Source organism: Corvus hawaiiensis, chromosome 3 (genome assembly GCF_020740725.1).
Source record: "Corvus hawaiiensis isolate bCorHaw1 chromosome 3, bCorHaw1.pri.cur, whole genome shotgun sequence".
NCBI classification, from domain to species: domain Eukaryota; kingdom Metazoa; phylum Chordata; class Aves; order Passeriformes; family Corvidae; genus Corvus; species Corvus hawaiiensis.
The window spans coordinates 111,677,868-111,700,628 of record NC_063215.1 but is presented as its reverse complement, the minus strand read 5'-3'; the positions used below and the strand labels follow the sequence as shown (position 1 = coordinate 111,700,628).

General features: G+C 42.7%; 1 protein-coding gene across 5 annotated transcripts in view; it reads right to left on the bottom strand.

The window, feature by feature from the left end:
• Nucleotides 1-22,761, bottom strand: part of MEIS1 (Meis homeobox 1) — a 108,031-nt gene that overhangs the window by 44,946 nt on the left and 40,324 nt on the right. For all 5 annotated transcript variants that reach the window (XM_048296111.1, XM_048296112.1, XM_048296114.1 and 2 more), the window contains exon 8: nt 6,532-6,677. In XM_048296111.1, coding sequence (XP_048152068.1) covers nt 6,532-6,677 — 146 coding nt within the window. The remainder of the gene's footprint in view (nt 1-6,531; nt 6,678-22,761) is intronic.

The following is a 22,761-nucleotide window of genomic DNA, read 5'->3' as shown; positions in this document are numbered from 1 at the left end:
ATGTTGCATGCCCTGTAGTTTAAGACATGATGGCTGTCTTCAATAGAAATGGAGCTAAATCACAGATATTAAGAAAACAGATGATGTAACTACACCACACTTCCGAATGTGAGAAGACCCTAAGTAAATAATCTGTGTTCCTTGAACTAAGTGACTGAAGCACCCTCTATTTTTCCTTTCTGTTCTAAAAACAAAGGTTTGTAGAACAGCTCAGCGCTGACAACTTAAATAATCTACAAGACAGTGCATGAGACAAGCTCTTTCCAAGAAATCATGAAACTGGAGCAACAGCAGCATTGCCAAGGGTATCACCCAAAATCCAACCTTTTAAAATGGCAAAATTTCCCTCATGCTAGAAAATGGACCAACCCTTGGAGGCTGGACAGCAGGTCAAAGCCATGAATTTGAGGCCAATTAATGAAAATTCTATGGGTTTTAACAGTCACTGTCCTCCATAAAACTCTGTGAAGGTTGAAGGATTAAGAAGTTAATTCAAACCCAGTTACCCAAATACTCTTTGCCCTCCTTTCTGGAGCTCTCAACTCAATTTGGAAGAGTCCCAGAACAACTATCCTCTCCCATAATAACATTTCCCATTTTCTGCCATCAGAGTTGACTGCCACAGCACCTCCCCCAGCAGAAGGGAGCTGAGGACTCTCCTTGTGGGTTACTTGGCACCAACCTGTGTTAGATGCTTTTGCTGGATGTTCTGACAGATCTTTCGGCTGCCAGGAGCAGGAGGAGCCCTGGCTCCCACCTTCCCAGTCAAGGGGATGGCAGTGCATGAGCGACTCAAGGCAAGCTAAAAAGCCTGGCTTTTCCCAGGAATTTGGGACAGCTGGCACTGAGAAGTCTTGCAGATGTGGAAGAAAGCTTTTTACAGCTTCATCCACAATAAAATCAAGTGAAAGAGGAGACTTGCATATTTGGGATAAAGTGGGGGGACACCCCCAGCCATTCCAAGTCCAATATATGGAAATCTGACCCCTGTTACGCAGATGAGCTCCAGGAGCCCTCTGGCATTTTGCAGAGCAAGTATCAGTTGGTGCAGGATGGAGATTCATTGTAAGTTGCACTTTTTTGGGGGGAGGGGGGAAGGGGCGTTATTTTGTTTTAATGCTTCCAAATCTTTCAAGAGGAGAACAAAGAAAACTTGGTTTAGCCAAGTATTTTTCCCTTTCCATGTTTTCAGTACCCTAGTTTTGTACCCATCTACCCTCTCACTATACTCCTTTCCAAAACCAGACAAGCATCCCACATGGGAGTAGGGGCAGGCAGCCAAATTAACGCCGTGCTTCTCCCAAGGCAAAATCTCATAACTATGAAGGGATGAGAAAAGACATGAAATACACTTGTTTGAACATTAAAAAGTTGCTAGCCAGTAAGATATTAATATAAAAAGAAAACTTATTGAATTAAATAGCGTAAGTTTTCTATCACAATAGCATCCTTGAAGCGATTGAGACTATTTTTCTTACTAGATTCAAAATATCTGCTTCCAATAAATTCTTTTACAAGTAACAGTTTTAATAAACAGATTGCATGTTGCTTATTTTAAATTTTCTTGTTTCATATCATGGCATCAAGTAATCAACAAAGGTTAAAAGTCCAGATATATAATAGAAAAAATCCTTTCATTTTAAAGTCAACATCTTTCAGCCATGTCTTTTACTTTCTGCTCAGTCTCCCCTTTCAGTAAGATTTAACCTCTTAAGGAAATTGTTTTAAAAGCAGTTAAAAATAATGATTAAATTATGGGATTTATATGAAAGAAACCCTCAGCCCATTCATTTTTTTTTTTAAATCATGGCAATTTGTTTTTTAAAAGGTGTTTGAAGTCCTTGAATCTACCTCTTGGCACCATTAAAAGAGAGTAGTTTATAATCCCCTAATGTGCTTAAATAAAGCCTTCAATAGTTTAAATTGTTATTAAACATCTTTTGGGATTATAATTTTATGGCTTTTTTTGCTTGATTAGGTGATGAACGTGAAGATCATCAAATACTCATCATATAATAAACCAATTACATTGTATAATCCCCAAAATGAGGTTTGAATCCCAACATTTTAAATTAAGCTGGATTTAAAGGATGCAGAGTATTCACAAAGAGTGAAAAAAACACTTGGAATGACACCCCACAAACTCCCTTCTTCTAGTTTTGAACAAAAAGGAATTTATACCAATTCCAAATACGAATTTATACCAATAATACCATTGCTGGGACAAAAGCCTAGGATGGGCTGAAGCAGAAACTAATGCTGTTGCCACAATTAAATTTACACAGATTTAACTGTAAGCAAGATTATTTTCTAATTCCCCTCCCCTTCCCCCAAGCTTTTCCCTTATTTCACAATCCTGGCTGAGGGATATACATTACAGTGAGGAGATATGCTTGAAAAATTCAGGGGGAGAGATGAACCCTGAATGTTAAGTGATCCAAGAAAAAATTTTTAAAAAATTTTTAAGAAGTCTGAAAGGCCTGCAAAACATTGCTGGGCTGCAACACACCCTGGGAAATTATCCTTAGGGTGACTTTCTGAAGTGAAGGGCCAGCACAGAACTGGTTTGCCCCAGTCCCTCCTCCAGCCTCTGCCATGGCATTTGATGCTTATCTGATGCCACTCCACAAGCCTCTTCTCAGTTTTGACTCAACTTTAATATTTCTTCACCAAATAATTATTCTTTTTTTTCTTTTAATCCAGATAGTAAAAGCTTCCATCCCAAATTTATAGCAAAATCCTAAAAACAGATTTCATAAACCTCCAAATTTGCCAGATGGTGTCATAAGCTACCAAAAAAAAATTCAACAAGCTCCACAACTACATTTTGCCCAACTAACAGCCCACCTGAGCAGCTCTTCCAACCCAGATGTTTAATCAACATTAAATCAGAACAGCAAAGAGTTAAAAAAATATCCTGCAAAGTCCTAAGTGTGAGTCTGGTCAGCACTTATGCAATGGTTTCAGCTGATTGTTTTTGTTTTTATTATTCCAAGAGGAGGACGAATTTATCCCCTGATTTATCCCCTGAAAAGCTTCAGAGCACACTGCCTGCATCTGCAGAGGACAGCGCTTGCCTACCCTTTGGGCATATGTCAACTCAGTTCTGCACATCAGTCAAAATACTGGGGGGGGGCTGGAGCCTGACACTGAGTGGGAACTACTGCCCAAACACTTCAGCATCCGGAGAGAAAAAAATGAATTTCCTCTTAAGCGCAAAACGAGAACTAGGGGACAAACCTTCGGAAATGAAGTCAGTACACAGAAGAAGACTTAATGCTCTTGGAGATGGAATAACTGCATAGAAGGAATTAACCCACCCTATACACTTTTGAAAGGTTGTATTTTAGGTCTTTCCAACCAATAATCATTAGTATGACAAATACAGCAATTACTGTCTATTTTACTTAATTGCATGCCACTGATGTGTATTAATATTACAATTCTGAAAAAAACTTGCTTTTGAAAAGGAGGGCTCCCAACTAACTAATTAGGAAGCACCAATGGTCAAGGGGATGCTGGATTTTGCACTTAACTTCTGCTCACTTCCTCCCTGCCATTTTTCAGGTGGCAAAGGGAAGGCAGGTAAAGCACTGAGGCAAAAGGGAGGTATCACCGGTCGTGACATACTCCCTTCCTGAACAGAACCACCTCCCTGTCTTTCCTCACCTCCCACTTTAGGAAGGACCTTGTGTTCACCCTACAAAAGACCAAATCCACTGATAAATAAATGGGTAGATGAATGAATGAATGAATAAATAAATAAATAAATAAATAAACTGTGTGGGATCTCTAGTTTCCTCATTATGATCTCCCTCCTGCAGCAAGGACATCAGGTGGAGACACCACCATACCACTGTGCAGTGTTATCAGAGCAGTCATTTAGCCCAGATGCCCTCAAAAATGAACTGGAGTTTTGATTCCTTCAGTCTTTCTCCCCACTACACCTCAGCTCTGACTGCAGCCATTATTTGGGCCTGGGTTTGTTTTGGGTTTTTTTTTGCAGCCAGGACAGCACCTCAAGCAGCCTGTAAACATGCTCTGTTGCTCTAGTGCTTGGAAGAGCCTACAGTGTTCTTCAGACATGTTTTAATTTGAGGAAACTGTCCAAGATCCCACCTAGAGTCTCAAGGTCCTGCCTGGAGAAGGTTGGACTGGATAAACCAATTCTGTTTTACTGAATTGATCAGATAAGTCTGGATCTACCATGCTGCCAGGAGAGGAAAAAGCTGCCCTGCAATAAAACTGCATGCTTCACGTGGCTGGGCTGGATCTGCACAGGGGATGGTGGATTTTTAAAACAAGCTTTAGCTCAGTGCTACAAGGTAGAAAATGCAGCATTGCATAGGTCCTGTGGGGAATAGTTCTTTCTGTATTTGAGTCTTCCAGAAGAAGAGACGACCTTACAAGCAGATGTCCAGATGTTGTCTCCTAGAGACTGCTAGGAGCCCTGCAGCAAGCTCATCAGGCACTCTCCTCTTTTGAACACTACTACCACACAGGAGAAGAGTGAAAAGCCACTAAAACCCTGCACCTAACCCAGGTGAAACAGTGAGGGGGTCTGTTTGGTCTGATCTCTGGTCCTGAGACTAGGCATGAAATTAGCTACAGGATCAGATCAAGCTCATGTAATTAAATGCTCTACACAGGGTGGCTCCCACCACAAGGGCTTTTTAGAGACACCCTGTAGCCTTCTGCCACATTCTCAGGAAGGCCTTTGGAGCGGGGGTACCCGGTCCAGGCTAAGAGCATGCTGAAGACTGCTCAAACAGTTTGCCAGGATTGACCTTTGTGTTCCTGTGCTCAGGTTTGGGTGATGCTTTATTTACTAGCACAAACACAGCAACAGGCCACTTTCAGGAAAAAAATATTTATACTACTTAATTTGCAATTCCTCACTGCAAACTACAGGAACTGATGTGCAGTTGTTCAGTGTTCCCTAGTGTGCGTTGTCCTGACTGCAGTGCTTCCAGGGCCTCCCCTCATTCCTGAACCTAAGCCAGCTGCATCAGGCTGGTGTGAGCACTGCTGCTGGCACAGCATCCATGGACTGTTTTTAGGGTGGATGTCCTTAACCTCACATCTACCTGCAGAGAGATGCCAGGTGTCAACTCCTCTTGGGTGAGGACCTACAAATGGGGAGCCATCAACACCAAAGGGACCTCAGCCTTTGGAAGCAATGGCACTGAACACACCAGACAGGGCTACAGACCTGGAAAAACTAGGCCATGGCTGACATGGAGTCTGCCAGAGAGAGATTAATTTGGAGATATCTGAGGCCCTCTCTGGCCTCCGAGGAGTAGGGCTCCAACACGAATGTTCATTCATAGCAACCCAGGACCGCACAGGACAGGATTCCCTGCCTGATCTCTGTGCTGACAAGAGTCATGGCGGATATCTGGTTTCTTGGCTCAGCAGGGGATGGAGGGGTGATGTGCATGAGCACTTCCTCCACTTTACAAGTACACCCTTGGCAGAGCTCCCACCAGGGCTGGGCAAGCTGGCCAGCTTCTAGTTTCATCCTGACCCTAACTACAGGCAGAGGAGAGAGTCAGCTACTGGGGTTAGGCAAGAGCCCTTCTTCACTACCACCTGCAGATACCCCAGCAACCCTTGCCTGACCCTTATCCTCCTGGCACAGAAAGGCTGAGACAAAAAAACCGGGGCTCAAAGCCCAGATCCTCACAGTGGATAAAAACACAGTGTCAGATCACCACAATTTGAAGAAGAAGGAGAATGGCATTAGAAACGCTTTTCTAAATGTGAATGGTAGAAGGTGTGGTACATAATATAAAGCCTTGAAAGCAGCTCCAGCATCCAGCTTAACCCCACACACCTGTCCAGAGCTTTGATTTCTAATCCCAGGAGTAAAAAAACCCCATACAGGTAGCTGTGGTAATAGAAATAACTGCACATACCCCCACCACTTCCTAACATTAAATACAGGGGTAACTTACACTCTGGGAATGAGAACGTCTCAAAGAAAAAAATTATACTTTTCTATTAAACCAGATACATTCAGACCTTTCATCATGAAGCTTCTGATGATCTCTGACAAACATCTGAATAAGGTCTTTGTTTGCTTTTGGCTTTGTTTTTTAATCTCCCCAATTGTTTTCTGCAGTTCTCTGGAGCACAGAACCAGGGGCCAAATGCTGCTCTGTGCTCCAAAGCAGAGATTCCCACATCAGCTGAGGGGAGCTGCAAAGCAGGACAGGTCTGCAAGGTTATATTAATATGAGCTTTAAGTAAAAATCACATTTGGCAGTGATGTCCTGTTAATAACTACATCTCAGACAAACAAACAAATCTAAAAACAACACACACACAAAAAACCCCCATACCATAAAAATATACGCTCTATGCTCTTCCCCTGGCATCTAGCAAATGAGGCAACAACAACAACTCTGCTCGGAAAAGTTCCTCTACTGCCTGGCAGCAACATCATACGTATTTTTTGCTTTCTATGACTACTACAACTATGACATTATCCATGTTTTATTTTGCATATGTGATCTAGAGTTCACTTACTGTTAGATGCTGGAACAGCCATGCCCTCATGATATTTGTGGCTACTTTGGGAAAGATGCCACGCTTTTTATGTCGCTTTTTGTCCTTATCTGGATCATCATCATCACCTGTGCTGGGGGAAGCTACACTGTTGTCCAAGCCGTCACCTGTAAATATAGTGAATCAAATTTTGACTTATGCTACCTTTATACACTTCAGCCGAAGCCTGGCTTTGGGTATAAACTGCATGAATATTTAAATGAGGTATAAATTCTTTAACACTGTAATTCACCAGGGGTTGAGGGGATGGGGGAAGGGGGGGAGAGACATGGGGAGAGGGAGGGGCTCAGAAATGCGTTGGCCCCATTCTGGTTTTTCTTGAAGGACAGTGTGGCCATCTCTGACATTGTAACCCAGAAAAAAAAGTGCTTACAAATTATAAAAAAAATTTGCAAGCATCCAGCTTGCAAAGGTGGAAATGCTGGCTCTTCTTCACACTAGGTCACTTCCCAAAGATTCATCCCAATCAGCTACTTTGGCTGAGCTGACAATTAGGAAAATATCAGTGGTGTTCTGGGATGGGGATCATGACGTGTGTGAAGCTGGGTGCCTCGTCCCACCCTGGGGTGTGAAAAATGGGGTGAATGCAGCTCTCTTGCAACATCATATTCTCGCAACAAATTCAGAAAAAAACCAGATGATTGAGGCATTGCTTATGTTAAGTCTTTTACAGATATTTGACTCCCCCTGATTTTTTGATGGGAGGTGGGTAGCTAACTGGCTCCCCTCTTCCCAGCCCCAGCCAAAAGAAATTCAGAGTGGGATAAGTAGGCACCAATTTGACATACACCATTAGGAATTAATACCCTGCTTTGTGCCAGTGTGCCATATATGTAATAGGTGTCTGCTTCTGTGAAACAAGCACTGATCCAGAATGAATTTCCTAATGCAGAGAAGGCCTCAGACAGTTCTCATCACATTAGCAACATGTCTACGGAAGGATGCCACTGTGTAGCAGCCAGCTTGGGTCTGGGCTGATGAGTTAGCAGCCAAAGGAAAACAAAAGTTGCAGTGCCTAGCAGTTTGCATGGAGTTTGTGTTGCAAACACTGAAAACAGTTTATAAACAAGCCCACAGAGCAAGTAAGTCTTTGCACTGACTGCATGTGGACTGAAAAACATATCCTGCCTTCCAAGGACACTGTATTTGTAGCAACATGGAGTTGTAATGTTATTAGGCAAGTGTTTTTTACACCCCCGGGCAAGAATGATGAAGAAAGTAATCTCACTTCAGCTGAATACAAACTATCTCCATTAGGGACAAAAATAAAATATATTTTAAAAAAGGGATGCAGACTGTCATAATTATGATTTGTTAAACAGCTTTCAGCACAAAAAAAAAGAGCTATTATTAGTGCTATATTCTTAGCATGTTACTGACTATGGCAAATTTGTAATTGTCCTTATGACTTGGCCTGTGTCTTTAATGAAACTGTAACCTTGGATAGTTACAGACAAACACAAGATTTTTATGAAGAAATTAGATATCCAATGAATTCTTTGAAAGCCCAGTATGTAAAAAAGGGCTTTTATACAGAGAAGCAATTCACCATATAAAATAATAATTCATAAAAGAAACATGAGCAAAGGAAACAACTCAACAGCATTTAAAATTCCACGGGCTAATCTACTTTCTGTCTGCGAGAGGCAAACAAGGAAAAGAAAAGTATTACGCATTCATTGATTAAAAATGAAAAGCTTCTAACCTAATGACACTGCCTTTCACCACCTCCCTGCCATCGTCCACCCACCCTCTCCCCCCACCCCATTTTTTAAAAAATATACTCATTTCAAACCCCCTTCAGATTAATTTAGCAGGCATTGCCTCATGCCTGACGGGAGGAGGACTCATTGATAATTTATGGAAATATCTACTATAATCCAAGGGAGATGACTTTTTTTCCAGCTTTGTGCATCAATAGATAATCAAGGCCTTCAAGCAGCCTTAGCTTCCCATTACCTCGGGCAAGAGAATTCCTGAAAGCATGCCTCCAGGGCACCTGAATTATATCCTCCATTAGGGGAGGAAAAGCTTTCTGCATTCCACCTATAACACTCCCCAGAACCTTTCCTGTTTATTTCTGCTGTATGAAAGCAGAAGCATTAGGAACAGGATTTTTTAAGTGAAGACTTATGTAGATACAATGGAGAAACCTTTCAAGCGCAAGCCAGATCACCTCCTTCAATCCTGGGCAGTGACCTATCCCAAATAAAAGGTTTCTGTTACATCATTAGCTCAAGCCAAAAACAGCCTTGGCTTAATGCACAGTTTGTTCTTCCTACTGTTTTTAGGCAAATACTGCTACTTTACTCCCATCTGGGAGGGAAATTACACTGCTGGGCTGTAATCTAAGACAAGATTTTCATTGGAAGCAAATGCTTTCAATCCAGTGTAAATACTGGTGTATGTTCAGAAAAGCCTAAAACAATAAACCCTGGCCTCGACCGACACAAGTTAGAGAAAGTGAAAAGCAGGGAGAGGATAAGAAAGCGCCCGGCTATCCTCGGAGCAAATGCTTCAGTAGACTTCTGTAAATTGTTTAACCTCTTCCACTTTTTTAAATGGAAAATTGATCCCGTAAAGACTGAAACCACAGAGAGAAGTCTAAATGGTCAATTGTGGATTTTAGTATTTCCATCTACTTTGCAACTCGATACACTCACCTCTGTGAGGTCCCCAGAGATTCCCCCTTCCCTTTCTTTTTTTCCCCCTCTTTTCCTCCTTTTAAAGATCACTAAACTTGAAGCACCACTGACCAGCCACACGGTAGCAGCTACGAACTGCATTTGTAAAATGTCGGTGGCAACTCTGTTCCTGAAGTTGACTTCTCCTGCCGCCAAATGAAGGCGAACTGAAAAGGTGGAAATAATCATAGAAATGATGCTAGTCCATAAACAAGCTTACAGCCTCATTAGTATAGCGGGAGGCTCCACTGGGTGATTTATGCTTGTTTTGCTGATGCCATGAGGAAATGCCATAGGGCAACTTTAGCCAGCTGCTAATGGTTTCTGACAGCTTCTTAGCAACTAGTGCAAGCAACGCTGTGGCGTTTGCTAGTGACAGAAACCGAAAATGTCATATTATCTGCCCATGTGTCACGAAGTCCGTGTGGCAATTAACTAGTAGGCCAGTGACTGGGGGGCCACAGGCTCTTCAGAATGGCCCATGGCTATTTGGGGTCAAAGCGAGCGCACTGTTCGCCTTTATGCTGCACATATGCATGGGTGTGTGCATGATCCCCATCATGCTCCCTCTGCCCCGCTCGCCGATCAGTTTGGTCCATGCAGATCCTTTGTCCATGGAGAAACTCCATCTCTCTTTCTCTTTAGGCATGGTATGACATTATCAGAGGAATTGCAAGTAATCTGTCTTGATATGATGGTTGGAAATGGCACTTTAATTGGCAATACCTGATTCCCTGGTTTTGAGTGCTGGATCCGAAGGTGCTAGCTGTTTTTCTACTCACTCGCAAATTAGTCTAAAAGGATTTAAGATCACTGAAGCAGACTCGTTGCCTGTCAAATTGCTGGGAGCACAGCAACTCTGCACAGCAACTAGACGCTATTTAAAAAAAAAACAAATGCGGAGCCTGTAAGGAGCAGGAGGAGAGCCCGGACTCCGCACGCCCGCTCCCTGGCGAGCAGAACCAGGCGCTATATGTCAAACTGTCAAACCTTTCAGCGTAGCCGTTTGCCCTTTCAAATAATATTTAAGAATTGTTTTTACACAATTTTTTATAGGCCATGGTCTAGTGAAAGAGGCCAACCAGCAAAGAAAGGCATTTGTACTACAATTCGTCCGTGGACGATTTCTTGCCAGACCTGGGCCAGTCCCCATGGAGCGAGGCAGGTGACCTGTGGCAGCTCCCTGGCTGTTGGGGAGCTCCGATTTCAAACGCCCTCAACTCCAGCATCCCAGAGTCGCCTATTTAAGCACACCCAGGCATTTAGGCTGTGCTATCTTGTTCCTTTCAAGAAAGGATAAAGCAGCATTTATCGTATTCAGCCCTGCTGAATGGCTCAGACTGGCCATGCCAGCAGGGGCTCCTCTCACTGCGTCCCCTTCTCCGCTGTCATCACCTCTTACAACTTCCCTTCCCCTCCCACTCCCCCAAAAAATCAGAGGCAGAAGCAGCAAAGGGCAAGTGATTTTACAGCAGCCCGTCGAGTGGGTAATGCTCTCTTTGTCCCGGGTGATATGTTATAAACCTTTGTTGACAAAATAGGTGCTTCTGGAGAGCAACTTGGCATAGGCACTCGTCTTCAGCAGCCATGGTCGTGGCAGGAGTTTACTGGTGATTCAAAGTCTCCCTCACTCCCACACCAAACCAAAATTAAATGTCATCACCCTGCGACGCTGGAAAGTCTGGCAGTGTGGCACAGCTGGGCAACTTTCAGCCACTCCAGCTCCCAAATCCACTCTCACACCTCAACCATCGAGGCTGCCCAGATATGACATAAATATTCCCAATCCCAAGTCGTGGAGTTTTGTGAGAGGTTGGGAATTCAGACGTCCTAAAAACTCCGGCCCTTTGCTTGACTACAAAATCCATGCTTCTGCATGGAGCTCTTTAGATAAACATCCTCAAATGATTTTAAGTGGCCAGAAAACTCAGTATCAAAGTTCCAAATACAGCTTTACTAAAAGTACCTTTACCAGACGTAACAGGTTACTTCTCACTCCACGTAGCCCTGTCCTACTATCAAGTCTGCATCTGGAGTACAAGTATTTTTTTATATCAAAGAAAACCAGACTATTCTAAAAAGGCTGGTTCCCACACTTCTGGCAGGAGATCTGAGAGAGCTTTTGGAGTCTACTGTTCAATTTTCTGGGAGGGGGTAAGAGGAGCGCACCAGCTTTGCGGAGGTACACCAAACAGTATGATTAACGCTTCCAGCTTATACAGTCCAGTTCTAGATAGGCATCTAAATCCACTGCTTTAAGGAGTTCACAGGAGAAAATGTGAAAGATGTGCACCTAGAAGAAGCCCTAGGAAAGGCCTGGAGCAACTTTTAAGTGGACTGACTAAAAGCTCCTTATGTTCAACTTATTTGTATGTGTCCAAATGTCTCCTGTTAAAAACAGTTTCTACCTCCTAGAAGAACTTCACAGTTTGCATTTACTTTTGTATTTCATGAGCTAATATAACTTAAATATACACTGTGTTTGGACAAAAACTGTTGACTTCTGTACTAGATTTATAATGTGTTCAGTGCTGTTAACGGAAACACCTAACATGATGGCCCAAAGTTCATGGTCTTATCAGTAGTGTCTTTTTTTTTTTAATTCTATCATAATTTTTTTACAAGCATTTAGATACAAGTTCCTCAAATTCCTGCTTCTGCTACCATGAGAAATCCTAAATTGCCTAAGCCAAATATTTAACTGTTCACTGTCCATCCACAGCTCTGTTGGTTCCTTTCTCTTTTAACTACTCCAAGAACCAAAATATCTTTAGTAACCTTTCCAGGTAGCTGGAAAGGAAGATTCATTAGCTTTAAGCAACATAATATACTAGAGAATTTTTAAGTGGCAAAATTGTGTCATATGCCAATTTAGAGTAACTACTGTAATTTCCACAGCTTTACCTATGTTACCCCTTAGAGAAACAAAACTCCAGTTTGCTGGATACCCACATGTCCACCATAACGACTTTTTGTGGAACAAAGCCAGGCTTATGTGTGAAATTTCCCTGTAAGGTGCAAAATTATGAATTCTCAAAAAGCAGGTCCACAGATGCAACAAGCTTTTCTGTGAAGCAAGAGAGGGAATCTGCTACAATCTACTGTTCACAGGAAGTAGAACAAGGATCATCATTTCAGACCACCAGCTTTGAATGGTCTTGGGCAATCAAAGAATGTGGAAATTTCTTTATATGTATATATTTTTCAATTTGTTTCTGACACAACCAGCTCCAACTTGGCCCAGGAATGTGGTGAGCAAAAGTCACACCCAAATGACTCTGACGTGAGTCAGTGCAGCTATTATTCGTGTCCACAAATACTGAAGGACAAGTTCACTACTCAGAAAGTATCATTCCTCCTTAGAGCAAGGTGGTTAAGGAGGCAAGCTGAGCAGCACAGGGGCTCAGTGCTCAGGTATGCCAGGAGAGAGCTGGAAGGCACTGACAGAGTCTGTGGGTGTGTGCCCAGCTGCTAAACCAAGCTGTACCTATCCATTGAGGAGAAATAGAAGTTTTAACATTAAAAGGCCATTCAGTTTGGAAGATTTCCCCAAAACACATTATTTTAAAATTTAAATACATATGCATCTATTGCATATGTAACATTAACCCAATGTTAGTGGCTCTCAATCTGCCAAAGCCTAAGTAAGGCACACAAACTGAGAATGGGACTACCAGCAAAAAGCTACTTCAGAAAACATAAAATAACCATGCAGTTTCTTCATCGGGAAAAGCATTTTCTATTATTTTGGATCCATGGTTAGTCAGATGTGAGGAAGCACCCACTCCTGGAGCTCCTGAGGTCAATGGCAATCATCTCTGTACACTGAATGGCCTACAGAACACCCCAAAAATAATTTACAATGATGATGTAGCTCTGCTTGCAAATTTGAAAAGCGGTGTTGATGAGGGACCTTTTTTTTTCATATTCCTTAAGGAGAAAGCCTTCTCAAATATACTTAATAAAAAGTTAATGAGGAACAACAAGGTTGAAAATGAGCATTAGCAAGGAACAAATACCACGTGTCTGGGTGTGCACACATCTCTTAAGGAGATGTAGTACATGTTTCATCCAAGGATTCAGACCACGACATAAACAGTGGGAAGTCGTCAGTCACAGATAGTATCCATATTTACAAGATACTAAAGGACACAGTTGCAAAAATATCCTACACAAATATTCATAGCTAGCATAACCTGGACAAGTATAAATTACACCCTGGCATTTCAGAAACTTTCCAAGTTTTTTCTTGAATCATTATACTTTTGCTCTTCAGAGACAGCAGCACCTTTTTCTAGTAACCCAACCATCTTTTTTTGACTTCAATTCCCTTTAGGCAAGCAACTAGAAAATCAGCTGTCTATGCAAAGAGTAGAAACAGCATTGATGAATAGTGGGGGAAAACCCCCAGATTTTAATCATTTTCTTTTCTTTGGCAGCTTTTTATAGCTGAAATGAAGGAAACCTCTTCTTTTCCACCAGGTAGCACTTCTTAATGAGGTTCAGAAAACTACACTATTAGGGGTATGTTGTGCGATATTCCTGGCGCTGTGCATCACTGAATGAAATACTAAAAAGAAAGCAGTTCATTGTACGGGAAGCAAACAACTTTCTGCTGCCAGCAACAAAAGTTTACTTTGTGCAGTTGGAGGCAAATACCCTACAGAAAAGTATCTGGTTAAACAGAAAAACATCCTGCTTTAACTAAGAATGGTAAAAAGCTTAAAAAGTTGTTGGGGTTTTTTTCCCCTAACCTAAAAGCCACCATGATGACTCTACAATTTCTTGTATTTCAGTCATCCTCTCTTTTGTTCAAATACAGGTCTTTTTTATGAAACCCACTCTCTCCAACCTCATCAGGAGAGCTAGTCCCACCAGTTGCATTCTCCATGGAACGTCAACTACATATGACTGAGACACAGGCAAGCCCACCACTGGATTCCATCAGACTTACTTCCTTGTAAAGCCAGAGCACAAGAAGCAGCAGGAGCACAGGACTGCTCTGCCATAGGGGAAATATGCCCAACTAATGCCCCAAATGGCCATGAGGTCAACTTCTGTAAATCTCTCTAGCTCCTTAACAACTGGCTCTATCTTTGTGTTTATCCATCTCCTAAGACACTTGACTCTTGGACTGAGCACAAGCAGCTCTAAGGGGCTCAAAGCAAAGATCAGAAGCATACTACGTATAAACTAAGGGACGCATTATCTGTAGAAACAATTTATTATGTGGAGCATTTAAGTAGGCTTCCTTCCCTAAACATGGCTAAATTGTCTTGGGCCCTGCCTACATGCCTGCTCCAGAGGAGAAGATGCTGTAGATTTCCATTTTACAATAGAAAATATGTGCCAGAACCTTAACACTGTCCAAATAATTCAAAATGAGGTTATTCTATTGAAAATAGTTTAAAAAAAAAAAAAAGAAAAAGTTGGGCAAGACAAACCAAAATACTTGGGATTGTTGAACCGAATGAAAGCATTTTACTTTGGGCCAATTCAAGACTAATCAGTGCTGGGCCAAGCTGCAGTTTGCACTGCAGGAACTATAGCTCAGATACTGTTTGCCCCAAATCCTCTTTTGCAGAGCTGGATCCCCTATGCCACCAGAGTTATCCAGCCATAATGAACAGGAGAGAGTTAGTCTAGCTGCAGCTCAGGCAAGTCAGGATTCATGACCTACCAAACCCACACGAGATATTTCCCACTGAAAGTTGCCATGTGGTTTGTGTCAAGTAAAAAAGTTCTTGTGGATACACAATGTATTTTCTTCTACTGCCATCCACTTCAAAGTAGCATCAAAGCCAAAAAATTTTCCCTGTCCCTAGTCCATCAGCTACATCATCTGACAATAAAAATCGAGACACGAATGAAAGAAAACTAACACTGAACTTGACTTTTCATGCCATGGCTGCATCACATACTCTATTTCCCCACATACAGTGACATATATCACCACTTTGCAACTGCAAAAGGCACATCTAAAAGCAATGAGAATAAAATGCCCCCATCTCATCTACCTCTTCTCTTTTGACAGTAACAACATCCTCACTGCCACTGTTAAAAACCAACCATCATGTCATACAGCCTTATAAAGATCCATCACAGCCACTGAACCTCCCTGACTGGGCAGCTTGTGAAAAAACATCTGGCTTTAAACTCATGACACAAATTCATTACTTCCTCTTACTTAAAGCAAGAGGAAGATAATTTTGATTTGCTACCGAGTATTAATCCAAAAACCTTTGTGAAGCAACCTGGTAATTCCCACTGCATGACCCCTACGGAAAGGAGCGCAGAGAAGAGGGTTGGCCATGGCCACCCAGAAGAACCACTTGACAAGCTGTCTTTGAGGTCCACCTGCCTGCTGGCCTAAACTACTGGGCAGAGAGGCTCAGAACGTGAGGGACTTGCTAATCTTGCAGTGCCTGGGCTTCATATGAACAAGGCAAGAGTTGGATCCAAAACAATTATACTCCTGTTTTCTAAGGAAGTATAAGAAACATTCGCAATCATAAACTGAATGGATGGCATTCGGACAACACCATGAATTTCCTCCCCTCATCCTGTCCTAGCACTGTCTGGGACACTCAGAAGCAGCCTGCTTTGCTCCCCAAAGACAAAACCTTATGTTACCATGCATGTAATCAACTCAGGAAAAACACCTGAAATATAAAATATGCATTCCTCTGTCAGACCTTTCAAGGGAAGGGCGTACACAGAATTAATGTTTTTCCCACTGCTCCTTGCTATCCAGCATCCTAACTCCACTGCCCTTGCTCCTCCAGCAAAAGGTGGTTGCTCTAGAGTATCTGTGACAAGAGTGGGAGGCTGCTCCTCAGGAAGGGGGTGAGGAGCCAAAAGGAATAAATTTCACAGAGCCAAGCTCACATAAAATTTTCTTCCACTCAACTGTTCCTCTCCCAGCACAAAAGGCAAATCTGCTCTGATGAGGTGGCACTTCAGAAAGGCATAACAGGAAAAAACAATCCTAAAGTCGGGCTTTAGAGTGAAGGCACGGTGACATTGGTTCTGATGGCCAGCAAACAGGCACACTGCTGCCACTCACACAGCTCCTGCTGCTCTCTGCTCTGCCCAGATTCTGTGGCTCTACAGGATGAGAGGGATCAAGCAATGACCACCATGCTTGATGGTCATTTACTCTTCTGCTGCTGCAAATACTTTCCCCCCAAATATTCCTTAGGTATGGGGAGGTGGGGTGGCACTGAGGGACAGGGTCAGGGTACAACCTCTGTGCATCCAGGTGGCTGGTGCAAACCCAGCCCCAACAGCAAAACCTGAAAATTCAGAGGGCTCGGAGAGCCCTTCAGAGAAATAACAGTGATGGGGAGGTGGTCTTGACCCTGCTCCTTGTGGTTGGCCACTGGCCACCAGGCTCACATCCTGAGGTGCCCTGATGGTCCCTGCCTAGGGCCATGCAGGCAGCGACAGTCCTTTCAGGCCCTTTAGTCCTAGTACGTCGGCACGTCCCCTGAGGCTCCAAATTAATGTATTCATGCTACTGCTATGTTTTTGGCTTCCTACGACTTTCTATCACAGCTTCTGGTGTTTTGATGTTTGATTTACAGTGCAGTTACAGTTTAAGGTGTGGGTTTTTTCCAAATTAAAACAAACAAAAACCAAAACCAAATGCAAATCATCCAGGAACAAACAGATGTCAGAGTCCAAAACACACAATGAAGGTGAAAGAAAAGTCAAATCAATGCTGGACACTTAAAAACTTCCCCTGAATATCACCTACAGGTGCATATTCACCTTATTTTTACCTCTTTCATCTTCCATCAATACATATTCCTAGCTATTACCTGCCTAGAATTACCTCGAATAGGCAAACTGATAGGAGGAAAGGGACAAATTTAGGTGCACTCCAGAATCTGATTATTATTTATGTCACTACATCTCATGGCATCAAAGTTCCAACTGCGAGAGAGATGAAGGATGGGAAGGAGTTAACTCAGCCATTTCCAGCTCATCTCTCTTTGACTCTGTAAGAGTGTTTAACCAAAATCCCACAGAAATCTCAAAGCAAAGCTGGGTCATAGCAAAAAGCCATCCATGTCTTAAGAAAAAAATAAATAAAATGTATACATCCTTCAAAAAGCAAGCCAAAATTATTTCTGGTTTCTTTTTCTACTCACAGCATTTGTCATTATCACTAAGAGCAACAGCAGTAGAAATGCGTAGAAAGCAAAAACTGACTTCTTTCAGTAATTTGATGTATTTTAAATGACATGAACGAGTAACCAAGGAAGCTAAAGAAAACCTCAGGTTCTAGCAGGCTGGAACCACAGGCACCAGCTTCCCCACGGCAGGTATACACCACCAGGAAGAATAATCTCGCTTTTCTGATGAAACAACCGCATCCTATGAAACAACCGCATCCTCGTTGAAAGGGCTGAGGACTTTGCCTCACCCCTTCCACCCACCAGTGATGGAAGAGGACTCTCACCTGCCCAGCTCACCACCCCATGTGTCTCCTCCTGAGGCAGCCTTGCAGTGACTACGAAATAACCAGCTTCACCTTTGTAACTGCCAAATACCCTGTTCAGATGGTACTCTCAGCTGAGGCTAACAAGGAATATATTTCTGCTGTGTGTGTACCCCATCTTTTTCACTTCAACTTTCAGGATGTGTGATGTCCAGGGACACACCACACACACGCAGAAGCCAACGCTGCACCGGGTCAAACACCAGCAATGTCCCCATGTCCTTCCTGTCCATGCAGATATCAAGGAAGGTTTTATAGGCATCGGTTGCCTCATAAAGGAAAAGACAGACTTTTCTAAGCATCCTGTAAATGCCAGGAAAAGAGAAGAATGGAAAGGAAATGAAAGGAGCAACCTGGAAGGGAGAACGGAAAAGCAGGAGACCTTGGCTCCAGGGAGAGAGCTGACCACAGTTTTAGCCCTGCCTTCATCTATAGAAGACGTTTGCTTTTATTAATCTCGGAAAAAATGTGGTGCGTGAGCTAAGTCAGCCCCTGGGCAGATTTAACTTGGGTGACCTGAACTTACTCTGCAGATCACCATAGGTCTCTCTGACCTTGGCAGTGACACAAGGATCGTATTTTCTTGTGGATGAATTACTCTGGAATAATTCTGCCAATGTATTAGGCATAAATAGCCTTTTATTTAAGACTGTGAAAATACATTCTCTCTTTCTGCCTCTCACCTTTCCAAACAAAATCTATTTATTGGAATAAGGAAAACCCCACCCTTCATTAAGGTCTGGGTACACATCTCAAGGGCCAGACAGAGGCTTGGCTGCTTCATGCTCATGGCGATGTGTTTTCAGTCATAGCCTTCAGCAAGATGCATTTTGGAGTTAACTGGTAAGATTTGTTGCTTTTGATTGGAGTGGTCAGCCTGCACATTTGCCGATGAATATACAAATGCTTTCAGATACGAAAGAGGTGGTAAATTTAGGTCAACAGTGGGACTGTTCAGTTTCAATCACCAAAACAGAAAACACGATCCTCAACATACATCTACAAGCTAGTGAAGAGCATCTCTGTGAAAACCTGCCAAGCTGCACTGAGATAAGCAAAAAATCCCCCAACACCCACATCTCAGCCTTGCAGAAAATTGACCAGTTTGGAAGGAACAGGTAAACAGTGTGTTCTTGGACAAGAGTCAGCACAGTTTGGATGATGCAGACCTTTCCGTTCAAGAGTTGCACTGCTTTTTGTGTCTGGTCACTTGAGGTCATACCACAGAGCTCTGAGGCTCTGCAGAAGCTCTGCATGCTTCCTCCCCATAACGGAGGTGGCTAAAGTGGTTATTAAAACCAGTTGTTATTCTGATGCCACCTGAGTCTTAATTGCTGAAAAAATGGGGACTACAACCACAGAAAGGGCTTTCTGGCACAGGCTAAGGAAGTATCAGTTTTTGAGGTCAGAAAAACATCCCTTAAAAATATGAATCAGAATGGTTCTTTCATACTGCAATTTGATAAAGGTAGGCAAAACATTCGCAGACTATTTTGATGAAGGTCAGGACAGCTTTGTAATATATATATATTAGAGATGTGTTTAGATGTGTGTAAAAAGGAAAGAAAATACTTGAAAACCTGTATTTAAATTATCCTGGAGCAGTCAAATAAATCCTAGTAAATACTGTTTTCCACTTCCACTCTGAATGAGTCTCTTCTAATAAACTCATTGCATGTTGAGCAAACACAATTTTCCAACTGTGTGTTAGCTGCTTTCTTACTCCATACACAGCTTTTGCTGTATGGCTGATGTCTTAGGACCAGCAGGCAAGTGTCTCAGCCTTAAGACTAGGTGATCAAGGCTTGTCAGACAGAAAAGCAAGTCTCTAGTCACGGATCTGCACTCTCTTCCATCACAGTTCTGGAACAATACTCACTGATGCCAAAACAGGTGATTCTCTTGAGACTGGAAAAGGCTTTCAGAAATACCTGCGAATCATCTGAGCAGTTGCCAACAATGTCAGCCTCTGAACCATTGCTAATCATGATGCTGGTTTCTATGCAAAGCAACTCTGAATTTTGTCATTTTAAATGCCTGACCAGCTGCACCTGCAATTTGTGGCTGAGGCAGATGAGGAGACAGATTTTCGTCTATAATCATGGGTTGAAATTCAAAGTTCAGCTGAAAAGCATTCTTGCCTGTACTTAATAGTTTCTATGGAAAATACTTTGACATAAGCACCGTATTTGCAATGAATATGACCTCAGCAGTGACCTGAACAAGGAAATATTGACCTGGAGAGGGCAATTGCCTGTAAGATCATGGGGAAGCTATCCTTTATGCTCACCCCTTACCAGCCCAGGAGACTTCCTGCATATTCAAAGTTGCACATGAACCTCACTGAAAAGCATGAAAGGAGAGGCTCAAGATGGCAGGTGCTGTACACATCCAAAGATTACATGAGCTGTAAAGAAGGGGGTCAAAGTCTCAGAGCAGTCAACAAACATGCTGGAAAGCCCAACTTTCTGAGGCACTGCAAGTATCTGTGCTGGTTATGACTCTTGCAGAGCAAGCAGAACGGTTCACAAGAAAGCCTCTGCCAGGACAATCCTGGAAAACACCTTGTTCAGCTCCCTTCCCTGGGTTTACTCTGGAGAGCCATCCCCCAAGATCCCAGATAAGGCACGCTGACAAGGTGCTGAATGAAAGCCCACACTGCTGCTGCGAGTAACCCACCCTTCCTCCACGCCTGCAAACCTCCTTAGTCTTTTTACTCGCAGCCTCCCAAGGAAGCAAGCCCCAAATTTCACGTTTCTGGGGCACACTGGGGACACTGCATAATTCAGAGATATTTTTCAGGACAGCATCCAAAGTGAACTTCAAAATGGAAATAAGAGTTCAATATTCTACATAAAAATTATTAACCCCTTACCTCTCTACCTCATGTGCTAGTCAGGATTGCTACAAATATGACTACAAAAATGAAGTAGAAAAATGAGCCATTTTGAATGCATGTTAGTACACTTAAATGTACCAATTTACATCTTGTTAGTTTGGAGTAGAAGTAGGTTAAACTACGATTTTATATTTAAAAGCAGAGAGAAGTTCTGACAGATGCAGTGCCAGCTGCCAAAGGACCCTGTACCCAAACAGCACAACAAAGCTAAATATGGCCATTCCTACCACCTCAGCTCAGCAACAGATTTTGCTTCAAGGCTTCCCTCATGGAGCCTCTCATCACATGCAAGACCTCAATGATGTTTACTTGGAGGTTGAGCAAAGCACTGCTACACAGTTTCAGAAGCCCCATTCATCATGTTTTATATTCAAGTCCTCAGCTCCCAGAGTCACATGAGAACCTTCAACCAAAACCACCTATGCACTAATAAAGCAAGCAACCTCTTGACGTTAGGGAAAACTGGAATCCTGGCTTCTTGACAGCCAGGCATGGGAATACAGACACTAACCCCCCACAAATAATATTAAAAAAAAAAAAAGTGTATAAATGTTTTTTTTTTAATGAATGCCAAAATTTTTGAACACTTCAATTACCTATGCAAGTCTGCAAATGTAACAAGTGTCATGAGATGCTCAGGCCACTGTGCTCAGGAGCTGCAGAGGACACAGCCTCACCAACACATACAATGCTTGAGCCCACTCCTCCAATCTTCAGCACTACAAGACACTTTATTCTGCTTCTCCACACAGAGCAGACATTTCCTTCGTAAAGGAATGCCAAGTTTTAGCACAGATTCATCCCTCCTCACTCTAAGCATTTAAGTCAGACTGCCAAGCTAAGCATCTGAGCGAGGTGGTAAGTCCTCCCTGAGTCCTTTCACAGGCAATGGAGAGAAAGAAACTCTCCAGAGGGAAATTCAGGATTGAGATGACTACAAGAATATGTGCACTATTAGCTTTGAATACTGCACAAAACAGTAAAAACTTACAAGCAGCAATGCTGTAGCAAGGAAACTATGGCTAATGAAGACTGAATATACCCATCTCTGTTTCTAAGCAAGATCTGGACTTCAGGGCTCCTTCTAAAATTACTTAGGATGGAAAGGCTGAATTTAGCTCCCATCCATCACCTTATCACAAGAGTACAACCTCATGCTTCCTGCCACAGAGAATCTGGGAAAATGCAAAATTCTACCTCTTATCACCAAATCATAATTAATTTCTTCTTCCTATTTTGCCTTACTTGAGAGAGGAAAAAAAAGAAAGCCCTCCTTGATAGATAACTAAATTTATGTCTTACCAAACTGAATGCAAATGCAAGAAACAGGAAGTTTTTACTTGGAAACTGGAATTTCAAGCATTCCGTGGCAAACAATGAAGCAGAGAGATAAAGATGCAATGGCAATGGTGGGGGACAGACCTGCCAAGCTTCCTGCCCACACTGACTCAAGAGCATGTGTCCTACCATGATACAGACTGGCCACACCGCTTGCTTTTATTTTGGTAATTGGTATTTGTTCCTGTGAAAACCCCAATAAAAACAAGTCAGAAGACCAGACAATAGTAGACTCACCATCTCTTACAGCCAGATCTTTTACTTAACACTTTAGCAAAAGATGTAATCAGCGGATCTCTGTCCATTTATACAATTCTCTCTGCAGTGATGAGGATTGTATTACACTCTCCAGTACCTGCCAGATCAGAGCATCCAGTCTTCCCCATCACTTCAAGAGATTGAACTGATACTTGAAAGCACATTTGCTATTATCTACTCCAGCCCTTTGGAAATGACATTACACAGATACGGGGGGCAGACAAATATTGCTGCTCTTTTATTATTCCTGATGTTCCCTCACTTGTAATATCTGAGAAGTTCTCAAGTCAATGGGATTACTTTATCTTCCTCCCTCTTCCTTTATCTTTTCCCTCACCCTACAGGTATCCATGTCCAAATGGGACACTTCGGCAGGGGGTTTGCTTGACCCAGGTCACTCGAAGGTCAAGCTTTTCACCACTTGCTAATGCAAAGCTTCCCCCCAGCCCCTGCAACCCTGGGGGTCTGGGCACCCCTCCCCACACACCCCTCTCCTGGCTACGGGT